This window comes from Hyla sarda, chromosome 3, assembly GCF_029499605.1.
Source record: "Hyla sarda isolate aHylSar1 chromosome 3, aHylSar1.hap1, whole genome shotgun sequence".
Classification (NCBI taxonomy): domain Eukaryota; kingdom Metazoa; phylum Chordata; class Amphibia; order Anura; family Hylidae; genus Hyla; species Hyla sarda.
Window position 1 is genome coordinate 261,508,550 of NC_079191.1, and position 25,274 is coordinate 261,533,823.

Below are 25,274 nucleotides of genomic sequence, written 5' to 3' on the forward strand. Positions count from 1 at the left end.
CTGTACAGCAGCAAAAAGAATAGCAACCTGGTTGAGTGAAAAAACGTACCCTGGTTGAAATACATAGGGAATATAGGATGTGGACACACCAGATGCTGAACATGTAAGTACATGGTGAAAACAGGGGAGTTCACATTGTACACCACCGATCAGACTTACGACATAAAAAATTATATTAATTGCTGCTCTACATACATAGGTTACTTAGCTTATTACACACAATGCAGTTTACAATATGTGGGATCCACTAGCAAAGAACTGAAGGTACACATTAGAAGGCACATTTCGGATACGAAAGGTTTCAAGGTGGGCGTTTCTGCCCTGGCTCAACACTTTAAAGAAGTGCATGATGGAAACACAGATTTTCTCGAAGTTACGTGAATAAAAAACCCCAAGGAGGGGATAGAAAAAGGTTATTAATGAATAGGGAAGCATTTTGGATGTTTGTACTTAAAACAGTCCATCCTTTAGGACTCAATCAAAACAACAAAACTCAAACAAAAACAAAACTCCTTGTGTGAACAACACTCTAAAATGTTTCCCCAACTTTCAACCTGGAGTTAAGCATACCCGCACAGGAAAAAACGAATGTGTATATGGCTAAGTTTTATCGGATCACCTTGAGCTGGACATCAATTTTCTTTGGTTGGATATTCATTTGGAAGCCGGGGCGGTGCCGGCGGGTCCGTGGCACAGGTGTGTCTGAGAGGCTGGCGTGTAGCGGCATACTTTGGAAACTCTATTGACTTTAATGGGTAGGAAAATCAGCTGCAGAAAATGTGCGCCAAAATATGTCATCTGTGAACATACCCTAAACCAGCCCCAATACATGGGGGTTATAAATGATTTGTTATTGTGAGAATGGTATAGGAAAGTATATATACAAAGTAAATGTAGAACTATATCTGAGAACTTTCCTAACCAATTGTTTCCACCCTGCCATCTGCTTATGGCCTTCGGCATTATATTACAATTATATGCTGGAAACAAAGTGTCAAATTATTAGACTTTCTATAATAATAATAATTTGTATTATTAATAATAATAATAATAATAGTAATAAATAAAAATAATAACATGAAGGGATTACATTTTTTTCTTTAACAACTGCACTTTCAACCCCACCAGGAGACACTGTAATTCAAAATGGTGCCAACAGTGCTGTAGGACAAGCTGTTATTCAGATTTGCGCAGCGATGGGGGTGAATACTATTAATGTAATCCGAGACAGGTAAGAGATTACACATCCTACATATTTCCATATCTCACTAACAATTACTGCCATATTTTCATAGGAATAGCTGAGCTCCATAAAACTGATGATATCAGAAGCTCCTGAGAAGAAAAAAAAGTCTCATTGGTATAAATAGATTGTAGATAGATAGATAAATCAAGAAGTAAAAAGGAATCCAGCCGCACCCCGGTATCAGGTGAATTAATAGTGGTTACAATTCACAATTCACCTGATACCAGAGTGCGGCTGGATTCCTTTTTACTCAGCTAATGAAGGACCTCTGACCCAGGCCTTCAACAGCCTGCACCCATCCACCATCTTGCTTGGAGTGCGGTTCTCCTATCTTAGATAAATAGATAGATTTATAGATAGATATGAGATAGATAAATAAGAGATAGATAGAAGAAACATGAAGCTATGATGTCCACGTTTTGAACAATGTAGATAACATTATATAAATGAAATTTGTACACTGAGGACAAGCAGGGCTCTGTGCACTGAGGACAAGCAGGGCTCTGTGCACTGAGGACAAGCAGGGCTCTGTACACTGAGGACAAGCAGGGCTCTGTGCACTGAGGACAAGCAGGGCTCTGTACACTGAGGACAAGCAGGGCTCTGTGCAGTGAGGACAAGCAGGGCTCTGTACACTGAGGACAAGCAGGGCTCTGTATACTGAGGACAAGCAGGGTTCTGTGCAGTGAGGACAAGCAGGGTTCTTTACACTAAGGACAAGCGGGGCTCTGTACACCGAGGACAAGCAGGGCTCTGTGCACTGAGGACAAGCAGGGATCTGTGCAGTGAGGCCAAGCAGGGTTCTGTGAACTGAGGCCAAGCAGGGTTCTGTGAACTGAGGACAAGCAGGGCTCTGTGCACTGAGGACAAGCAGGGCTCTGTGCACTGAGGACAAGCAGGGCTCTATACACTGAGGACAAGCAGTCATCTGTGAACAGAGGACAAGCAGGGTTCTTTTGTGGTGTCAGTGAGGGTAATGTGTAAACTGTTTCGTGATGCTAGGGCGTGGTTGCCTATACACCACCCGAGGTAGACCAGCAAGGTTACAGATAACTGGCTTGCTTTACTGAGGTTGGAAAGATGGTACAATCTGTTACAGCTCAGGTTAGCATAAAGGAGATGCAGGGTGAACCTTGGGAAGCTTACCGGCTTGCTGAGACTCATAGTTGATTGTGCTGTATATAACTGGAATGAAGACAAAGGATCAGACCGGCAGACTCACCACGTTTCTCTTCTTCTTTATTTGCGTCAGCAAAGCATAGACAAATACTCACAAACTTGGGGGGTCAGGACGTGCAGTGGGGGGACAAACTGGCAACAGACTCCGTTTCGCACGGACCACCATGCTTCCTCCGGCCATACTAACTTTCTAGTGAAAGTGGATTATATACAGGTAACCAACCCAACCCACCTGGTCAGCTGACAGGACGTGTGTGACGTGTGTTCTGACGCGGCCAGGTGGGTGGAAAATAAATCTCAAAAACAAGCTGTCAGTTCTGTGCGATCATTTAACCCTAGGACTCCCGCGGCTCCCGACTTGATGATCCAAAGCGTCTCCTTTCGGAGCAGCTTCGCATCCATTCGTTCACTCCCGGTGAACGTAACTCTTTCCAACCCTAGAAACCGCAGGCATTGAGGGTTATTCTCATGTGATTCTCTTACATGTGCTTGTAACCTAGATACGCCAGGGCGACCCGTGCGAATGGAGTAAAAATGCTCCCTGATTCGGGTACATAACTGGCGACTGGTTTGGCCTATGTAAAAGAAGTCACAAGGACACAGAATGGCATATACGACATTTTTTGTTTTACATGTAATTAAATCATTACGCTGTTATCAGAAAAAGAAATTGCTTCTTTCTGGACTGTTCATTCGCTACAAGCTTATTCCCAAAGTGAAAGAGTGCCAAGAGGATTGCGGCTTTATAAACAACCTGCAGTATTCCAGGAAGATGAAGTCTTCAAGAAAGCCTGGATGCAAGCCCACCATGATCACGCGCAAAGGCTTTTGCAAATAGTGCTCACTCGCAATAGAATTGAGCATGATAAGATCATGGAGGACTTACAAAAGACCAAATTGGCTTATGTGAATAGAGCCCAAAAGGAACAAGCGTCTGGATTCTTTGACAAGCTCAAGGATAAGTTGTTGCCAATGCAAGAAGACACCAAACTCAAGAAGCGCGATAAGTTCTTGCACGATAAAAAGGACTATGATAATGAAATGGTCTTTACATGGCAGAATAAACCCATGAATGTGAAAGGGAAATATAAATCTTATAGAAATATTACTTCATATGCTCCAACTCATGTATCAAGAACAAAAAATGTTCCTGCAAAAACGCATACTGAAACCACTGGCCAGGTGCAGTCTGAACAAGCCCCTAACAAAGATGGACAACACCCTTTAGGAGACGGAGTGTTCGGAGAGGGAGAAGAAAAAAGCGACAGCACATCGAAGCCTGTAGTCCAGGAACAGAAAAGGAGGAGAGCAGAGACCGGGAGATCAAGGATTAACGTCCAACATCATTAACCTTACGGACACCCCCCTGGATGACGCGACCACATCCCTTTTAGCGAAGGGACTTAACTACGGCTTGACAGAGAAATTCAACGAGACGATGTTTGAGATAGATTTGGCAAAAGCAGTCAGGGAGATCAGTCTGTTTAAATTTTTCAGCAATAAACCCCCACATGAGCAGCAGTCAAGATTAGGAGAAATCCCTATTACTGTTTATTCTACAGGTTTTCTATCGTCTGATTTTTCGGAGGATGAGCGACAGTGGGTTTATTTTACTGGCCACAGGGTTCGAGGATGAGCTGGTTACCAACCCCCTTGATTCCAGTGATAAGGCTATGTTTTTTGGTAAGGGTAAAAAATCAAAATTTCCCCCCCCTATATTACACGGTAGTAGTCTGGATTCCTTTACAAAAGCGGTAATACGCGATGTGAAAGCCATCCTGTACCCTGAGCCTGCCAGCAATTTGACCCCCGCAGAAATGGAAGCGCTCAGAGTTTTGAAATCCAGAAAAGATGTGGTAATTGTGAAGGCCGATAAGGGGGGTTGTGTGGTGGTTCAAAGTGCTGATGATTATAATGCTGAGGCCCTCAGACAACTCAACGACCAGACCACGTATACCCCATTGCCGGCCGACCCAACCCACAAAATCCTGGAGAATTTGAAAGCTTTACTGCAAAAATATGTGTTTAAGGGTTTGATATCTGGAAAAGTAGCAGACAAGTTGGTACCTGATGCACCAAAACCAGCTCGGTGGTATCATCTGCCAAAGGTGCACAAGTCACTGAGCCGACCCCCTGCCAGGCCCATTGTGGCTGGGATCGGCTAGGTGACCGAGCACCTTTCCCAATATTTGGATTGGATGTTAAGCCCCTTACAGAAGTTGAACCCTGCCTATGTCAAGGATACAGGGAATCTGCTACAGTTGATGGGAGATGTGTCATGGGAGGAGGGTTACAGCTTGGGGTCAGTCGATGTTGTCAGCCTGTACACCCGCATTCCACATAGTGCGGGTGTGCAGGCTGTAAGGGTCTTTTTACAGACCCTCCAGGTTTCTGAGGATGTTATAGACTTCATTAGTGATGGTCTACTTTTCGTCCTATCTAACAACACCTTCCTGGTGGGTGTACAGTGGTATATGCAGGAGACAGGGACCCCGATGGGTACCCCTGTCTCCTGTATTTATGCCAATATTTTTTTTGTCAGTTTTTGAAAATGACCACGTCTACACTATTAATAACCCTTTCTTAAAATTTTTGAAGAGTTATCATAGATATGTAGACGATATTTTGGTAGCATGGTCAGGCACACCGGAACAGTTTCAAGACTTCACTAATTATTTAAATGTTAACACAGTGAACATGCAGTTCACCAGCCAGTTTGGGGGCAGAGAACTAGAATTCCTAGACATTAAGTTGATAGCAGAAGGTAATCACATCAACACAGAAGGCTATCGTAAAACTGTAGCAAAAAATATGATCTTACATTTCCATAGCTCACATAGGGTGTCTACTAAAAAAGGGATACCTTACGGGCAATTTGTCCGGTTAAAAAGGAATAACAGCAAGCCCGAGGTATATATGCAACAGGCAGATGATTTAGTAGCAAGATTAAAGGACAGGGCTTATCCTAAAAAGATTATAGAGGAAGGTAGAAAAAAGGCTGACAAGTTAGACAGAAGTAATTTGTTAACTAATTGTAACAGAAGAAAGAAAACAGGCCGAACAGAAGAGAATCAGAGATTCACTTTTGTTTTTCAGAATTCTCCCATGAATCAAACGATAGAGAGGGCTATAAGACGTAATTGGTTTCTTTTAGAAGCAGATGAAGACCTGCGAACAGTAGCCTTGAAGAGACCTAGGTTCGCTTACAAGAGAAATAAGACAATAGGAGAACACATTAAAAACAAGAAGCAGGTTAAGGATGATAAAAATCGCACCTGGTTGCAAGACCTCGCTCCTAAGGGGAATTTTAAATGTAGGAACTGTAATTTTTGTGGTCAATGTTATGAAACAAAAAACATCAGAATAGGTCCAGTACAGCATATAATTAATGATTTAACTACCTGTAAAACAAAAAATGTCATATATGCCATTCTGTGCCCTTGTGACTTCTTTTACATAGGCCAAACCAGTCGCCAGTTATGTACCCGAATCAGCGAGCATTTTTACTCCATTCGCACGGGTCGCCCTGGCGCATCTAGGTTACAAGCACATGTAAGAGAATCACATGAGAATAACCCTCAATGCCTGCGGTTTCTAGGGTTGGAAAGAGTTACGTTCACCGGGAGTGAAGGAATGGATGCGAAGCTGCTCCGAAAGGAGACGCTTTGGATCATCAAGTCGGGAGCCGCGGGAGTCCTAGGGTTAAATGATCGCACAGAACTGACAGCTTGTTTTTGAGATTTACTTTCCACCCACCTGGCCGCGTCAGAACACACGTCACACACGTCCTGTCAGCTGACCAGGTGGGTTGGGTTGGTTACCTGTATATAATCCACTTTCACTAGAAAGTTAGTATGGCCGGAGGAAGCACGGTGGTCCGTGCGAAACGGAGTCTGTTGCCAGTTTGTCCCCCCACTGCACGTCCTGACCCCCCAAGTTTGTGAGTATTTGTCTATGCTTTGCTGACGCAAATAAAGAAGAAGAGAAACGTAGTGAGTCTGCCGGTCTGATCCTTTGTCTTCATTCCATTATTTCAACTGTGCCTCAGTTTTGACCAGAGCACCACCACCCTCATTCACATCCATCCACCTATACCACATCGAGTTCACCAGTTATAGCAGTGCCATGCCACTCGCCTTATCTTCTACGCTGTATATGACTGACTTGACTTTTATTCAGCCCACGCTAGACTTTAGTGACTTGGACTTGACTTGAATTAATCCTCGGACTTTAGGGCTTACCGCAAGGCTTTGACTTTCATCTGGGTACTGGGGTTAACTTGTAGATGCGTGGTTGCTGGACTAGGCCTCAGGCCTCCTTCAGTTCACCTCACAAACAGACTTCACACTTCACCAAACTGTACCACAGAAAGAGAGAGAGAGACCTCACTATATATGGGAGCAATTTAGAGAGATAAGTCACTTGGTTCACCTTTGCATACTCCCCTAACAACAAGGTTCATGACAACAGATTTTTTAAAGTGAAGCAATACAAAAGGGGAGGTAGCTCTAACCACAAAAGCAGGTTGAAATCTCTATTGTGTGTAAGATTTCTTAAAGTAACAAGTGCATAGAAAATACCAATACATTAACCAGTGCAAAGCTTTGTATAATACTGTGAATTAAAGAGAGTTCTGAGGAGAGTGGGCCCAAGATGACATTGAAGCAGCATCTGCCACACAGGATGGGCAGGAGTACAGAAGAACACATGATTCTGTACTGGGTCACCACAAACTTCCCCTCAAGAGAAAAGCCGTCCTCAGCGTAACGTCCTAGAGGGCAGATGGTGTCGAGATGGCCTATTGGGCCTTGGTTAAAACAAACAAAATAGTTCCTGGGGCACTGGTCATAATGTCCTTCACAGGGATGTAAACAGTGGTAAGAGTTCGTGTGGCATTTGTACGAATGTCCTTACATACTCAAGGTCAAGAAGAAAGTAACTGTTATTGTAACAGTTTGTTGTAAAGGGGTCATTTGTACCTTTGTACTAACACTTAACTCTGATAGTACTGATACTGACATTTTAAAGCTTATGAACATTTCAATTGCTGACAATAATATATACATATATGAAACCATAGACACACTATTTCCCTTTTGTATGACATTACATATTTTGAATCAGGTTGCCAGAGGCTTTCTACCCAGATACCTGTGCCTATCTGCTTTTTTGCTACTTCTCCCTGAAACATAGAATTGTTTTTGAGAATATTGAGGGCAACCAGGGCTCTGTACACTAAGGACAAGCAGGGCTCTGTACACTGAGGACAAGTAGGGCTCTGTGCAGTGAGGACAAGCAGGGCTCTGTGCACTGAAGACAAGCAGGACTCTGTACACTGAGGACAAGCAGGACTCTGTACACTGAGGACAAGCAGGGCTCTGTACACTGAGGACAAGCAGGGCTCTGTACACTGAGGACAAACAGGGCTCTGTACACTGAGGACAAGCAGGGCTCTGTACACTGAGGACAAGCAGGACTCTGTACACTGAAGACAAGCAGGGCTCTGTACAGTGAGGCTCTATGACATGTCCCCTGCTCACACATCAGGATGATTGACAAGCCAGGAGCATACACAGATCCCTGCTTGTCCTGCCCTCACTTCCTGTATTTGGTGTCCTCATAGAGACACACAGGCAATAGCTGAGGGACAGCATTTTTTAACCAATGTATATTACAAATATACATATAAAAGTAGTATCTACATTATATAAACAGTTTTTGCAAACGTCATGTGTACTTTAAATCAGAGAGTGTGACTAAATGCCTAACAGTCACAAAACGTAATGAAGCAGCACTACCATAAATTCATAAAACATCACTCTTGGTATGAGTGCTTGCAGTGTCAGGCCCCAATCTCCATGGCTTCAGCATATGCCAGCTAATAGAAGAATACCGTGGCACTCTCCTTGTATGCCTTTAGGACAATGATTAAAAGCCTTTTATTATGTCACCACAGAATATATGTGTCTAACAGTGGCATCGATCACCTATAGACTATAATGCCATCCATTAAAAAAATACATCCTCATAAGAAAACAAAAAGCTCATAACACTTATGTTTATTATATGCCTGTGGTAAACAACAATGTTAAAAAATGACATATTTATAATTTACTGCAATCTGTGGGATGGAACCATAGAGTACAGTGACATGTAGTATTAAGGTAGAGGCCTATGGTAGTGGAAGGCTACAAACACATTTAACATGTTCTTTTCCAGCATACATGCTGAGCTGTAATAAATGGAAATGTCAGTTCTGCATTGAAAAGCTAGTGCTGCTTCATTTGGAAATAATAGTATTTCAAGAGGTTTTGCCACAGTGAACATTTATTGCATATCCACAGGAGTATATAATAAATAGGGGTCCAAGCTATGGGACTACTAAACAAATGGAGGGGCTGTGTGCAGACTCAACCACCACTCCATTCATTATCAAAGGTAGTGCCAGAGATGGCCATGCACTGTACTAACTAGCACTCGATTAAGACCACTGTTTCCAGCGTCCTTGAACTTGCCGGGGGTTTCAGTGGTTGGACCCCCTGTGATCATACATAAATCACCCTATTATGTGGATAAAGGATCAAGTGTCTATGGCAAAACCCCTCTAAGTCATCAACAAGATAAAGTCATAATCTCTGCCCTTTCTAAACTCCCTATGTAGGTAGCTTTAATCTACAGTACAAGACATTGGTAAGTAAAAAAGATAAAAAGAACAGAAAGTTGCCTTGTGAATAACTGGAAGACAAGTCATCAATAAATCATAGAATGATTCTAGTCTTGACTATTTTGTGATTTTTCAATTATGTTCAAGTGTAATGTTCATATTGACAAAAGTCAGAGACACAAAAGAAACCGGAAAATAAATATATCTGCTTAATCTGATGCTGTGCAATGCTGCCCTCTAGTGTCCGACACTGGAACTCTTCTTTGTGCCAAACACTTCACTCTCAGTTTTTCTAAGGCACCAATACTTGAGCAGATTGATTTATTGACAGAACTATTAGAAGGTTTGTGCTTATGACATACAGTTAATCTATGTTGTGTAAATCCAATATAATGCTGGTTTTAGTTTGTATGAGGGTTACAAGCAACAAGATAATACGTGTTCAGAATGCTCTAATAGGAGCCAAATGTTATAGATTACAATTACCTAGGCAGCAGGCCATAAAAATACAGTACAGGTATGCTCAATATGAAGCACTCATACCACAGAAAAAGCAACGCTAGTTGTGATATATTTATATTATATGTGAATTATCATCTTGCACAAAACAATTCAGTAGGTTGTCTGGTTAAAGGGGTACTCTGGCGCTTAGACATTTTATCCCCTATCCAAAAGTTAGGGAATAAGATGCCTGATTGTGGGGGTCCCAGGGGACTGATTTTATACAGGGTGCAGCGTGCAAGATCACGGGGGGTCCCCAGCAGCGGGATGTCTAAGCGCCGGAGTACCCCTTTTAAGAAAGCCCTTTCTCTATGTTCTGTGTATATGGATATTACCGAGGGGATGTTCTGTAAGAATTTAAAGACTTTTGCTACCCACTCTATATGCAGTCAGTAGTTACATAATAGAGCTAATTATTCTTTGAAAAAAAAAATGTACCACAACCACGCCTACTTCATCAAAATGGTAACAGAATAATTTTAGTTGTAAGGAATATTAACAGATTTTTATAAAATGTAAGATACAGTAACAAAACCAAGCTCAGTACTTAAATACAGTAATATTCAAATATCCAACAGATAGCTTTGTGAACCTTTTTTAAAACTTCACATTTAATACTTTACTTAAAATGCAAGTTAGAAAATCAATATGACTCACTAACTCGACCACAAACAATACTGCATCAATAGTGTTTGGAGACTGTTTACACAGAGATTTGATAGCAACCAGCTTTTAGGTGGAGACACCAAAATCGTACATAATTGTAGCAGTTTAAATAGTCAGCACCCAGCAGTAAGGCTATGTTCAGACAGTGGAATGTCCGTGCAGACATTCCACCAACAGTATAGTGATGCCAGCGCTAGGATTGCTCTCATAGATGGCAATGCGTTCCCTTGCAGAATCCGCAGAAAGAATAGACATGTCTAGAAACATCTGTCACGTAAATTCTGCCGTGTGCACAGTGCAGCAGAATCCCATTGAAATCAATGGGTGAACATGGCCTAAAAGGGTTGGCTGATCAACAGGGAACGAGAAGCTGCTCGTTAATCCTAGTTGCAGCATTGGCCTAGATAGAGCAGATATGTTTTTCCAGCATATACTGCAAACGCTTGTTTGGACTGAGATCTGGAGAATTTGGAGGCCATGTCAACACCTTTAACTCTTTTTCTTCAAACCATTACTGAGCAGTTTTAGCAGTGTGGCATATTGCTTGTTAGTCTCTACTGTGTATGCAAGCAAGGGGCATTGTGAGAAAGTGTGCGCTCATGGCAACAGCTGGGTCACAGGTCAGAGAAGAAACCAGGAACTGACAACATACATGGGGGGGGGTTAGAAGAACAATATAGGGATGTAGTTCATTACACCTAAAACCACTATATTTGTGTACTATACATGTAGTACACAACTGATTTGCTTCGTAGGAAAACCCCTTTAAGGGTAGGGTTAAACAGAACACATCCGCAGCATATTTCATACTGTGGATGCGCCGATTTAAGTCAAACGAGTGAGCTCCCTGCTGCAACTGGGCAGTTTTGTGTGTGCCCGGCTGAAACAGGGAGCTCACTCTTGTGACTTGCGTCGATGCATCCACAGCGTGAGACCCTCCCCTAAAAGATCTGCTGCTAACATCTTGTTGCCACATACCGCAGGACAACTGCAAAGAACTTGTGGAGTCCATGTCTGGTTTTGTGGCACAAGGTAGCCCTACAGGATACAATATTAACCAGTCTTAATGTTATGATTGGTCAATGTACTACAAAAGGTTACTTGAGATGACTCGATCAAGAGAATCATTCAGATTGGCATAGTTGGATTTGGAAAGGATTCTTCCACATGAGTTTAAGAACATTGGCCCTCCCCCTATATATATAGATTTTTGTCATCCTCCAAGTCGACATTCTAGGATTATAGTTTGGACTTTAACTTGTCTTTTTTCAAACTTATTAACTCTGTTACTTAGCACGTACTGTAACTACCACTCCCATAGAGCCTTTCTTAGGACTATATGGCAAGGAAGTGATAATTCTTTCGATGTGAATGTGGAAATGGATAAAAACATAATCATTCAGCTCTGATAGGATGGACAGAAGTAAGCCTCTGTATCCGAATGTTGTTCTAGTTTAACTGAAGAAATGGGCCATGTAGACGAGAATGTGGTTGTTTGAGAACATATTTCTACTTTCCCATTAACCTATAGAATCAGCATTGGGTGCTACATTTAATGTTCTTTTTAACTTTCTATTTATTAAGACCTAATGTGGCCGAATTAAAGGAGAAACTATTGGCCCTTGGAGCCAGCTATGTTATAACTGAGGATATGCTGGAAAAACCAGAAATGGAAAATCTGTTTAAGGTAATTCTGAACATTGTAACGAGTATTCAGATGTGACTGTATGAATTGTCGATACAAAAGGCATTGCACGATGTACCAAGATGCTTTCATATCTTTTTACAGGTAGTCGAGAGGCCCAAACTTGCCTTCAACTGTATAGGAGGAAACTGTGCTGGAAATCTCTTCTGCCACCTCAAGTAGGTTCCAGAAATCCTGATCATATATTGTGCATTTCCTATGAAAACAACTCACTTAACCCGATCACTGCCTTGCCATAGACCATTAATGTAGGCTCTACCACAGGCTGTAGCTGTACAGTTTACAGCTGGACAAATCCCAGAAGTCTGGTAACCAATGCTAGGATACATAAGACTTGAAATATTGACCTGCCAGTTGGTAAAGTGCTCACTTCCAGCCTTAAGAAAGTCAAATGTTTCTTTCTGGCATTTGGAACTCTCTTTTTTACTTTTTTTACAATAGCATTTCTACCTAGATGGCTCACCCAGTCCATTGCAATGTACAGACAGTTTTCATGACTAAATATTCACATATCGTACAATGTCTAAAGAGTAAATAGGTTCATGGTTAAAGGGGTACTCCGCTGGAAATCATTTATTTTTCAAATCAACTGGTGCCAGAAATTTAAACAGAGTTGTAAATTACTTCTATTAAAAAATATTAATCCTTCCAGTACTTATCAGCTGCTGTATACTACAGAGGAAGTTCTTTCCCTTTTGAATTTCCTTTCTGTCTGACCACAGTGCTCTCTGCTGACACTTCTGTCCATGTCAGTAACTGTCCAGAGTAGAAGCAAATCCCCATAGCAAACCTCTCCTGCTCTGGACAGTTCCTGACATGGAAAGAGATGTCAGCAGAGAGCACCGTTGTCAGACAGAAAGGAAATTCTAAAAGAAAAGAACTTCCTCTGGAGCATACAGCAGCTCATAAGTACTGGAAGGATTAAGATTTTTTAACAAAAGTATTTTCCAAATCTGTTTAACTTTCTGGCACCAGTGGATAAAAAAAAGAAGTGTTTTCCAGTGGAGTACCCTTTTAAGTTCACTGATACACGTAAAAGCTCCAATCTAAAGTTGCTTCTGGGAGTCAGGTCATAGGAAGCCTGAAACCTTTCCTTCAACAAGTTTAGACAAAAAAGCTGTTTAACAGATTGATAGATTCCCCTCAATATGTATTATATTCTCAGAGAAGGAAATCATTTAACTTTCGTTACATTCTGATATTAATGAGAAATACATTGCTAGGTCTAGAAAAAATATATGGTTAAATGTGCATGGTAACCAGATTCATCTTATTATAATAAATGCTTAAACATCTTCATTATATGTATTTCCATAGGGATGGGAGCACCATGGTAACATATGGGGGAATGTCAAGAAAACCAACTCCTTTACCTGCTGTGAGTACAGTATTTACATCCATCAGAACAGTGTTTTTTAACTAACGTGCCTTCAGCTGTTGCAAAGCTACAACTCCCAGCATGCCCAGACAGCATGCTGTAGTTTTGCTACAGCTGGATGCACACTGGTTGGGAAACAATAAATTAGAAGGATATTACCCAGCAGCCTTTATTATCTTATTGACCCCATCACATTTCCCATTTTACAGCTGTATTTTCAACTATTTAGCAGAATTCTTGCTGTCACATACAAAACAAACAGTATTGTCCACAGTCTAATAAGCACATGGATATCCAATGCAAGAAAAAGGTATTAATAAAGTAATCAGACTACTACTAAGGGTGCCAAATAAATAAATAAATAATAAAAAAAAGTAATAATAATATTATTAATATTATTTTTTATTAGAATTATAAAACAATAATAATAAATGAATAATAGTCAGGTATTTATGACTTCATGGTTTGTATAGTGATAATCCTGCATGTGCAAACCTTGATGTAGACGGAGATGCAGTGTTCTTAAATTTGACAGAAGTCAGAACAGTGTTGTCTTGACTTTAATGGCATATTGATCAGATACTGTTTGCCACCATGTTTTTAGAGAGTCCATCCACTGACACACACCGGCATCCCTAACACAGCAACATTTTTTAAGTGCAACATATGTTCATCTTATTTTTGTCGATGTCGATTATTTACTCAGAAATAAAGTGCCCAACACCAATATATATATATTATATTATATTATATATATATATATCTAAATATAATCCACATAACGTGGGGGATAGGGGAGATAGGGTACAGGTGAATGACTACACTTAGAGATCCTGCCTATCTAAGGTGGACTCTTCTAAACTAAGTGTGGATAGGGAATGGGAACAAAAGGTTGGATACTCAAAATGTAGGATAAGCTAACCTCTCTAACCAACGCGTTTCACCCGATAGTTAATAGGGCTCATCAGGGAACGAGAGGAGGCCAATGAGGTATCAAAAAACACAGTACAGATATTAGATAACACAAAAAGTAAACACATAGATGTTAGATGACATAATTAGTAGGCACAACACAAATTAATAAAACATGTTAGATATAGCAGATACGTTAGGATGAATTGGTGTAGCGTCAGTGGGTCAAAGATAGTTTAGTCAGTCAAAAAGAGAAGAAGGCTGTCTGGTCCAGGATTGAGAACATAACATGCACATGGAGATAGTAAATATCCATATTAACATAGTTATATATTCAGGCACAAAGTAGCCATAACATATAGGTGTGGTAATGTGATTTCCAAACCGATTATAGCAGTTTTTTTTTTTTTTTATGAAAACAAGGATAATCCACACATAAGTAGTAAGACCTTTAAGAATGACCATATGCAGATACTGATACCGATCTGGCAACAATCAGGAGACCCTAGGACCAAACACCCCAATTCATGGGTACAGAGTGAACTGAAGATGGAGGTCCAAGAACCAAGATACATAAGCCACCAAGTTACAACAGTTAGTTGTCCACTATTGAGGGCACTACAGTACCATAGCATAAGGTCCACCTGCTTTCAGGGTTCCCTCTATCTACTGGGATTTCCCTCCATTGCGACTGATGCATTGACAGTGTACATCCTCCTTTTTGGACAACTAACTGTTTTAATTTGTGTTGTGCCAACTAATTATGCCATCTAACATCTATGTGTTTACTTTTTGTGTTATCTAATATCTGTACTGTGTTTTTTGATACCTCATTGGCCTCCTCTCGTTCCCTGATGAGCCCTATTAACTATCGGGTGAAACGCGTTGGTTAGAGAGGTTAGCTTATCCTACATTTTGAGTATCCAACCTTTTGTTCCCATTCCCTATCCACACTTAGTTTAGAAGAGTCCACCTTAGATAGGCAGGATCTCTAAGTGTAGTCATTCACCTGTACCCTATCTCCCTTATCCCCCACGTTATGTGGATTATATTAAGATCTATATATTTTTTTGTATGTTGGGCACTTTATTTATGAGAAAATAATATTTTTCATAATCTTCATTTGCCTAATTGGTGTTTTTTCTTCAACAAAAATATTTAATTCTATGCACCAATGGTTTTTTTCTGTATCATTTTGGTCCTGGGGTACCAGTTATCTTTTACCTCTTTAAGTGGATTATATTTTCCTCTTAGTTACCGTATATACTCGAGTATAAGCCGACCCGAATATAAGCCGAGGCCCCTAATTTCACCCCAAAAACCCAGGAAAAGTTATTGACTCGATTATAAGCCTAGGGTGGGAAATACATCATCCCCCCCATGTCATCATCCTGACCCCCGTCATTAACACCCCCGTCATCATCATTCTCGTCATCATCCCTCCCCCCCCTTCATCATCACTGCCTGTCAATCCCTTCATCAGTGGTCTTCAACCTGCGGACCTCCAGATGTTGCAAAACTACAATTCCCAGTATGCCCGGACAGCCATGCAGCCTTCATCATCATCCAGACCCCCCTTGGTGGGATGGAAGGGTGAGCTGGTTCAGGCCATCTATGCTGCAGGGACCGTCCGGTGGGGAGGGTTAGTCGTTCCGGGCTGACCATCTTCACCGGGAGGCCCTCTTCTCCGGGCCGGCCCCGGACTAGTGACGTTGCCTTGATGTCGACGCACAGGGACGTTCATGCGCACGGACAGTGAAGATGGACAGCCTGGAACGACTAACCCTCCCCACCGGACGGTCCCTGCATCATAGATGGCCCGGAACAGCTCACCCTTCCTTCCCACCGAGGGAGGGGAGTAGAAAACTAAAGGGGGGTCTGAATGATGACAAAGGCCGCAGTGGTCTTCAACCTGCGGACCTCCAGATGTTTCAAAACTACAACTCCCAGCATGCCCGGACAGCCGAGGGAATGCTGGGAGTTGTAGTTTTGCAACATCTGGAGATCCGCAGGTTGAAGACCACTGAGAAAGATTGACAGGCGGAGAGTTCACTTGAGTATAAGCCGAGCGGGGTGTTTTAAGCACGAAAAATCATGCTTAAAAACTCTGCTTATACGAGAAGTATATGATTTAGCCCAAATTTAAATGCCTTAGTCGGGTCATAGACTGTTCTAATGATGATCAGACATTAAGAACATATCGTATTGACATGTCATTTATGTTTAAAGCAGGAAAATCCGAATAGAATATTTCTTTTTGAAAAAAAAATACATTCAAGAATTTTTTTATTTCAGAAAGCATTAATATTTAAGAACATAAAAGTATGTGGCTTCTGGATGACGCAATGGAAAAGAAACCACATGTGTGGTAAGTGCCCACAAAAAACTAGTACATAATGTAACGCTTATACAGACGTGAAATGCACAAAATGCTAAATAAAGTTTTTTTGTCAGTTTTATTAAAAGGGATTTTCTGTATATTATTAGTAAGCGACTGAGTCTGCTCACCTCTCTAATGCCACAGTGATCCAGGTAGAAGCTTTGTGAGTGCTCCCGTGCATCAGTGGTCACATGCTATACTATTGGAGCCATGATGCCAATAGTGGTGATTCCAGTAATACAGCACATGACTGGTGAGGCCACTCAGCAGTCACGTGCTGGCCACTAAGAATAAAGAGATGTGGGCTCACTGAAGCTTTTTACAATGTGTCAACTTGGAGAGGTGAATAGAGTTTTTTTGTTGTTTTATTACATGTGGATAACAACATTTAGCATCCCATTAAAAGGATGACAGGTAGATATGTTGAAAATAAAATGGATATGCAAATAAAGCTTTAAAATGATTGTCCAGCAAAGAAAACAACTTTTTTTATGGTGTCAAAGTAGTATAATAAAGCAACTTACTAATAAAATGTTATTAGCCATACTGCACTGATCTTCGATTTTTCTCTCTCGTAGCTGTGACATCACATCACACTGTCTGCTCAGGATGAGACCAGTGGTGTGAAGAGGGGAGCTTGTATAACTGCTCAATAGATTGGGGCAACAGAAACCCTTCTCAGATAAGGCGCCCATAAGCCTGTTCTGACAGAAAGAAGGAATTATTTCCTACTGTTAATTCAGTTTCCAATAATCCTTAATAACGATACCATGATGGAGGATGCTCCCTCTCACTGTGGGGACAGAAATCAGATAATCTTAAATGGGGCCCCTCCCTTTACACACCACAATGCTCTTGAAATTACTACTAGGATGGGAGATATAACAAACCCAACATCAATTTTAAAAGGGTGGGAGTTACGGTGGTGCTATCATGAAGAATTTGTGCAAACAGAATTTATGGTAGGAAATAATTTATTTTCTTCCCTGAAACCCCCTTCATGACAGCACCATGATGGAGCCATACCAGATAAGTAGCTCTATGGAGGGTCCACAGCCAGCACGTCCATCCACTCTGGATTGACGGATGAATGTATGAAGGCTCGACCACATGGCTACCCTGCAGGTCCACCTGCTTTCTTAGCCCATGATGAAGCGAATGCCCATGTAGAATGTGCTTAACCGTGAGACGGCAAGCTGTGTATTGTGCGGGCTCCTGATGCGCCATACGGGGCAGCCCTCAGCTGATTCTTTGAATGAAAAAAAGGAAAGAGATGCGCTCCTAGTGTAATATGTCAGAATAGGTGAGCCCCTTAGGAAACCAAGTGTAAGGCTTACCAGAGGGCGTTGTGCTGAGGGCACAACACCTATGCAGGCATGTAGAATCACTCAATGGACGTGAGGTCAGCTGCTCCAGGATCCCCTCTGAGTGTCCTAAACGCTCAGTATCAAGGTAAGATTCAAAATGTGTGACCCATAATCCGGGACACAGAAAATGGGGATTTGATTCCAAAGCACTTCTCCTCCGGTTAGTAAATGGTAAGTGACTTACCATTTACTAACCGGAGGAGAAGCGCTTTGGAATCAAATCCCCATTTTCTGTGTCCCGGATTATGGGTCACACATTTTGAATCTTACTTCAGCTGATTCTTGTAGCTGAAGGCCAGCGTTAATAGGCGACATAAGGCATCTAGAGGGACATTTAAACCATCCCTGGTGGTCCAGTGGGGTGGATTCCCCCCCCCCCCCCACTGCTCACCTCTCTGGCTGCGCTGTCCCGGCTCTGTGATTGATAGGGTGAGCCTGGCTGAACCAGGCTTTATCAATGAGGTGCAGAGCACACAGATCTATGTGGTTCTATGGAACCACATTGATCTGTATGAGGAATCTACTGATTCCTCCTAAAAGTCCCCTAAGGGGACTAAAGGTGTAAAAAAAAAAGTTGAATAAAAAGTAAAAATAAAAAAACACTGATTAACCCCTTTTATATTAAAAGTTTGAATCACCCCCGTATTCCCAAATTCCATATAAAAAATATGTAAACATAATAAAATAAACATATGTTGTATGTTTAAACTATAAAAATATAACATTAATTAAACCGCACGATCAATGGCATACACAAAAAAAAATCCAAAATTGCGTATTTTTGGTCACTTTGTATACCAAAAATTTTTTTTTTATAAAAAGCGATCAAAAAGTCCCATCAAAATTGTACCGATAAAAACTTCAGATAACGGCACAAAAAATTAGCCCTCATACATCCCTGTTAGAGAAGGGGCGAACTTACAGTAAATTCGATTCGTCACGAACTTCTCGGCTCGGCAGTTGATGGCTTTTCTTGCGTAAATTAGTTCAGCCTTCATGTGCTCCGGTGGGCTGGAAAAGGTGGATACATTCCTAGGAAAGAGTCTCCTAGGACTGTATCCACCTTTTCCAGCCCACCGGATCACCGGAAAGCTGAACTAATTTATGCAGGAAAAGTCATCAACTGCCGAGCCGAGAAGTTCGTGACAAATAGAATTTACTGTAAGTTCGCTCATCTCTAATCCCTGTATATGGAAAAATAAAAAAGTTATAGTGGTCAGAATATGACAATTGTACACATACAAATTTTGGTGCATGTAGTTATAATTTTTTTTAAGTAGTGAAACAAAATAAAATTATTTAAATTAGGTATCTTTGTAACCGTATGGACCTACAGAATAAAGATATGATGACATTTTACCGAAAAGTGCACTACATAGAATCGGAAGCCCCAAAAGTTACAAAATTGCATTTTTTTCCAATTTTGCCCCACAAATATTTTTTTTCTTGTTTCTCTGTAAATTTTGTGGTGAAATGATTGATGTCATTATAAAGTACAATTGGTGGCGTAAAAAAAAAAAAAAAAAAAAAAAAAAAAAAAGCCCTCATATGGGTCTGTAAGTGCAAAATTGAAAGCGTTATGATTTTAAGAAGGTGATGAGGAAACAACAAAAGTGCAAAAACGGAAAAACCCTGCCTCCTTAAGGGATGAAAGAGGAAAATGTTTATCTTTAGATTTGTATGTGTACATGATAGCTGACTTAATCCACCAACCAACTTTGTCTTTCAAGGCTTTTTTGCCTCTATTCCTACCCCTATACTGAACAAAACTATTTTCATTTGACCTCAAGCCAGTCGTTGCTTCATGGTACCTGAGAAAAATTCTCCCAACATTGAAAGTATGAAAGACCTGATCCATCGGGTTCTGACAAAAAGAGGGTAAAATAATCAGGACTTCCATAAAAATAAAAAGACACCTTAGGAAAAAATTCTGCATGGTGTCTGGGAATTACTTTCTGATTAGTAACCCTAAAAAGGCTCTCTAATAGAAAGGGCCTGAATTCCCCTAATAATTCGGACTGGTGTAATTGCAATTAAAAGGATACTTTCCATGAAGGGAATTTAATTTCTGCTGAAACTGGCTCAAATGAACACTGTTATATCAAATATCACTATATTTAGATCCCAGCTGGGCACAGAGGGTCTAGACCTTGGTTTATTGATACCGGCACCCTTTTAACTAGCTTGTCCTCAGCTAGAGACACCCCTAAGAAACCCCTTGATAGATCTGCCACCTGTCCTTTAATAGTGCTACAACTAAGACTCTTCTGCAGTACTTACTGAAAGACATCTAGGACTAAAGGAATACTAGGATTATCTATTATCAAAGGGCCTATAATGCAACCAGGAATTAAACCTATGCAAAGGCCTCGAATAATCAGAGCCCTGTAGAGGGCTTACTCTTTGACTGGATAGTGGAGGTGACAGGGTCTGAAAGGCCCCTCTGCTTTAAGATCCCCCACTCAGGATCCATGCAGTGGAGTCTACTTACCTCTGAAACCATAGGGGACCTTGATGTAGAACAGCTGCTTTCACAAGGAGAAGAAGATCCTATCACTAGGATCTATGGGGGGCATTAATCATTGGCTTTACACCAATTTAATGCTCTAAATGTCCCTGTAATTTTTTTTGCACAATTTTCAGTAGAACATCTTTCAAGTTGTCTACTGTTTGGTGCACTGTACACCACTTTTTGCAGTGGAGCTCCATTTATTATTTGCACAAATTAAATTTCCTTAGAAGTGTTTTTTTGCGCAAAGCCTACTTTTTTTTTGCACACACCTACATCACCTAGTAGAACACGTACAAATGTGTCAGATGCCAGAGCACAAAGCTTAAACCTCACTCTGCAGCTCACTGGTTTCTATAATTGTGCAGAATTTAGTCTGTGCACCTTTTTTGGTAAATTTTGAGAAACAGTGTAAAAAAATACACCAAGCAAACAGGGGTAAAATCTATACTACCTCTTAGCAACATTGATAAATGTCCCCTTATGTGAGGAAGACCTCAACTCTGGACGATCATGTTAAACATTGCTTCTTGGAGGTCCTTCTCCCCTGGGTCTACTCTCGTTCCACTTAAGAAGTCTGCTTGGACATTGTCCATTCTTCTCAGGTGTACTGCCGTGATAGATAGGACTGTCTTCTCTGCCCAGGAAAAGATCTCTCTGGTGAGACTCTGAAGATGATGGTGTATTGTCCGTCCTTGGTGAAAGAAATTGCTGTTGTATTGTCTGAGTAAATACTCATGTTTTTTTTCATATTGTCTGTTCCTAAACTTTCTGGGAACCGAGAACCTCTTATTAACATCCACTCATTCCTCCATAATGATGTCTTCTCGGTTTAAGTTCACAGTGAAGACCTTATGTTTTCTTGCTCAATTTAGGATGAGATGTTTGGGAGTCTGAGGGCAAGACTGTATCTCCTTCTCAATATTCATAGTATTGCGGAGGGCAGACAAAAGGAATCTATGTTGCCCAAGTCAAAATAGTACTTCCCCCATCATTTCTACATCCAAGCCCTGCCTTTCTCCAATTCTACATCTGCGGAAACATCCGCCACAGGGGTCTCCTCAGGAACAGATAAGGAGTCTGAGGAGATTCTAGTGCGCTTAATGGGCACAACTTTGGGGCCTGGTTCCAAAAGTGAATGCTAAAGTTATATTTGTGTATATTGATTTTAAGTAACTCCATTGTTTGTTTTTTTTCGTATTTCAATATTTAGTCTACAGTTAGGCTGTGTTCACTTCTTGGGGGGCTATCTATGACACTCCACATGGTTTAATAGTGCAATGTTGGTATATTTACTTTTTATACACCCCCCCCCTTCCCCCCAAATTATGCGTGTTTGAGAATGCAGGCTCAGTTTTACCTTTTTAAGGTGTTTTGCAGTCCAAAGCATTTTTCCTCAATCCACTTCAAAGGTGATAAATGTGAATTGGAAGTCCAACTCCTGTGTCCCTTATCAATCACCAGAATAATTGTCAAAGGTAGAGATGAGCAAAGTTACAGTGATTCGATTCGTCATGAACTTCTCGGCTCGGCAGTTGCTGACTTTAGCCTGCATAAATTAGTTCAGCTTTCAGGTGATCCGGTGGGCTGGAAAGGGTGGATACAGTCCTAGGAGAGAGTATCCTAGGATTGTATCCACCTTTTCCAGCCCATCAGTAAAGCTGAACTAATTTATGCAGGCTAAAGTCAGCAACTGCCGAGCCGTGAGTTTCGTGACGAATTGAATCACTGTAACTTCGCTCATCTCTAGTCACAGGTCATGTGTTCCCTCCTGGCCTCAAGCCTGCAGCTAGAGGAGCTTGAATGTAGTAGCCATAATGGATGTTCTTTCCATCTCAATTCAAGGTCTTTGGCACTGACAAAACTAGCAAAGTGTTTTGCAAGGTGGAAAAATGTTTTAGTCCGGACCAATTTAATAATGTATAATAAATGTCTACACCGCTTTTCATATCTTATCAAAACCACTGCTTTCTGAAAAAAAAAATTATAGCTTTTAAAGACTAAAAATGCACTTTGTTAGGGATGTTACTTGCATGAAGATTGAACACCCCCTATAAAACGCTCCCCTATATAATACCATTATAACTTTTTATTTTGGTAGATCTAACAAAACTAAACATGATGCTGTCCGAATTATCAGAGATGGCAAGAAGAGGACAGCTGCTGGAACCCATATGCACAGAAGTACCATTCCATGACTATCAAAAAGCACTACAAGCCTGCATGGATCCCTATAGTGTCAAACATGTAATGATCATGAAGTAATACAGATGTGTCTTTAATATATATTTATGCACAAAGTGTTAAAGGCATCTCTTACCCATTGCTCCAGTGCTGACATGACATCGAATGGATTGAGAATCATCTGATAAAAACATTTAGGTCTATTTATCTTGAAGTTTGAAAGACACAATGTTACTTATCAGAATTCTTCACATGAAACTACAGTGTTGATGCTTGCTTCTTATGCAAATATATATATTTTCAAAAATCTAAAAAAAGTATTTAATAAATTAAATTTCATTGTTGATTTGGGTAAAGAAGACCAAAACTTGAGCACCAATATAGTTGGAAACCTGCATTATTATAATTTTTTTTAAACTTTAATTCCTCTGTATTAAAACCAATTATTACAATGCAGTTTTTACTTGCACATTTTATGTTGTGGCCTTTTGCTAAAATAAAATATAAACACAGTGTCAAGGTTTTCCCCATCAACCTGCACCCAATACATCAAAAAGTTTAAATCTTTCTTGCTCTTGCCCTTTAGGTGTTCTCTTGCAAACACCAGGCAGGCTTTCATGTGTTAAACTAAAAAGAAGCTTTGTTCTGGTTACTGTGCCATGAAGCACAGATTGGTAGGGTGCTGCACTGATGGTTGACCCTTTGGAAATTTCTCCCATCTACAGACATGATTTTTGGAGCTCAGCCACAGTTACCATTTTTTTCTTACTCATCTCCCTTACCAAGGCCCTTCTCCCCTGTTTACTTAGATTGGTAGGGCGACCAGCTCCAAAAAAGTCTTCATTGTTTCAAACTTCTTCCATTTATGAATTATGGAGGCCACTGTGCTCGGAGACTTTTAGTGCAGCAGACATATTTTCTCACCCCTCTCCAGGTCTGTACCGCCGCACAATCATGTTTCTGAACTCTATAGGTAGTTCTTTCCTGCTCATGGACTCCTATCAAGGTGTAGAAACATCTGAAAGATGATCAAGAGAAGTGGGAGGCCACAGAGCTAAATTTAAAGTATACATGGCAGGAGTATATAGCAAGGATAGCATGCAGAATAATGGGGGAAACTATATTTTTAATACTTATTTCAGCAGAAGGCCGCAACATAACAAAAATGTGGAAAAAGTCAAAGGGTCTGAAGACTTTCTGAATGCACTGTATCTTAAGTATGAGGTTTAAAGTGTTTCACCAGAAAGTGACCTAATGTTTAAATAATGACCTTATTAAAAATAATAATAATAATTATTATTATTATTATTATTTTTATTCTGCAGTTCTCAATTTAACCACTAAGCCTGCAGCCTGTCCTGTAGAGAAAATCTTTCAGCAATCTCCTCCTTATCATTACAGGAAGTATAACTGTGAAAAGGGACACCAGTATAGAGATAAAATGGGATCAGAGAATTCAAAACAGAACATAGTTAGAACTTCCTCTCTATCTCCACGCACAATGACCACTGTACACGACATAGTTCATGTCTTAAGAACTCTCCCAAAGAGGTCAATAAATCTCTTCCAGTCTACCTTGTCCATGGGGCTTGCTTTAAAGGGGTACTCCACTGGACAGCCTTCTGGCTGCATTCAGAACTAATGTTCCGAACTCTGTGCGCGCGCTGCGGGGGTCGGCCATGCCCCCTCAATGTAAGTCTATGGAAGGGGGCGTGACGTCCGCTACGCCCTCTCCCATATACTTATTGGGGGTGTGGCCTGACATCACGAGGAGCCGTGACAGACCCCACAGCGGGGGCACAGCCTTCGGAACTGCATGTTCCGAACTCAGTCGGAAGGCTGCCCAGTGGAGTACCCATTTAAAGCATACATTTATCACTATTGGTATATTAGAATGGGAAAAGATTTTAAAAAATAATTATCAGTATTTTAAGCTAGATTAGAAAAACCGACAAGTTTCATTATCTGGCTCTAGTCAGTAAAAAAATTATAGGCGACACATTCCCTTTTAGTAACCTGTAATAGAGAAAAGGGAAAAGGAGATCCAATGGTGAAGAATCACCGGTACATGGATAAGGAGACCGGGAACTTTGCTTACCACAGTTGGTTGTGTCAATCAATACACAACAATGGAATGAGTGTAGGAGACATAAGTCCTGTCTGCAGCCTTTCCAGGAATCATGATAGGTCAGAACTAGAGATGACCGAACTTACAGTAAATTCGATTCGTCACGAACTTCTCGGCTCGGCAGTTGATAACTTATCCTGCGAAAATTAGTTCAGCCTTCAGGTGCTCCAGTGGGCTGGAAAAGGTGGATACATTCCTAGGAAAGAGTCTCCTAGGACTGTATCCACCTTTTCCAGCCCACAGGAGCACCTGAAAGCTGAACTAATTTATGTAGGAAAAGTCATCAACTGCCGAGCCGAGAAGTTAGTGACGAATCGAATTTACTGTAGGTTCGCTCATCTCTAGTCAGAACAGGTAACTTCGCGCACAGGTGGGAATATGATGGCGCTGACCAGGAAGGCGTTACGAGGAGCCAAGGTAAAACCCAACTCGTTTATTTAGGACCAAGATGCAAC

The 25,274-nt window shown here is 41.0% G+C and overlaps 1 protein-coding gene across 2 annotated transcripts in view; it reads left to right on the plus strand.

Moving 5' to 3' along the window:
- The window catches only part of LOC130362296 (enoyl-[acyl-carrier-protein] reductase, mitochondrial-like), a 90,260-nt gene extending 66,401 nt beyond the window's left edge, over window positions 1-23,859 (plus strand). The window contains exons 5-10 of one of the 2 annotated variants that reach the window (XM_056566524.1): window positions 1,129-1,231; window positions 11,841-11,943; window positions 12,046-12,119; window positions 13,279-13,339; window positions 16,547-16,619; window positions 22,609-23,859. In XM_056566524.1, the coding sequence (XP_056422499.1) occupies window positions 1,129-1,231; window positions 11,841-11,943; window positions 12,046-12,119; window positions 13,279-13,339; window positions 16,547-16,619; window positions 22,609-22,772 (578 nt within the window). In that variant the 3' untranslated portion in view covers window positions 22,773-23,859. The remainder of the gene's footprint in view (window positions 1-1,128; window positions 1,232-11,840; window positions 11,944-12,045; window positions 12,120-13,278; window positions 13,340-16,546; window positions 16,620-22,608) is intronic. The other variant, XM_056566523.1, reaches the window with a different exon arrangement.
- Window positions 23,860-25,274: the final 1,415 nt, after the last annotated feature.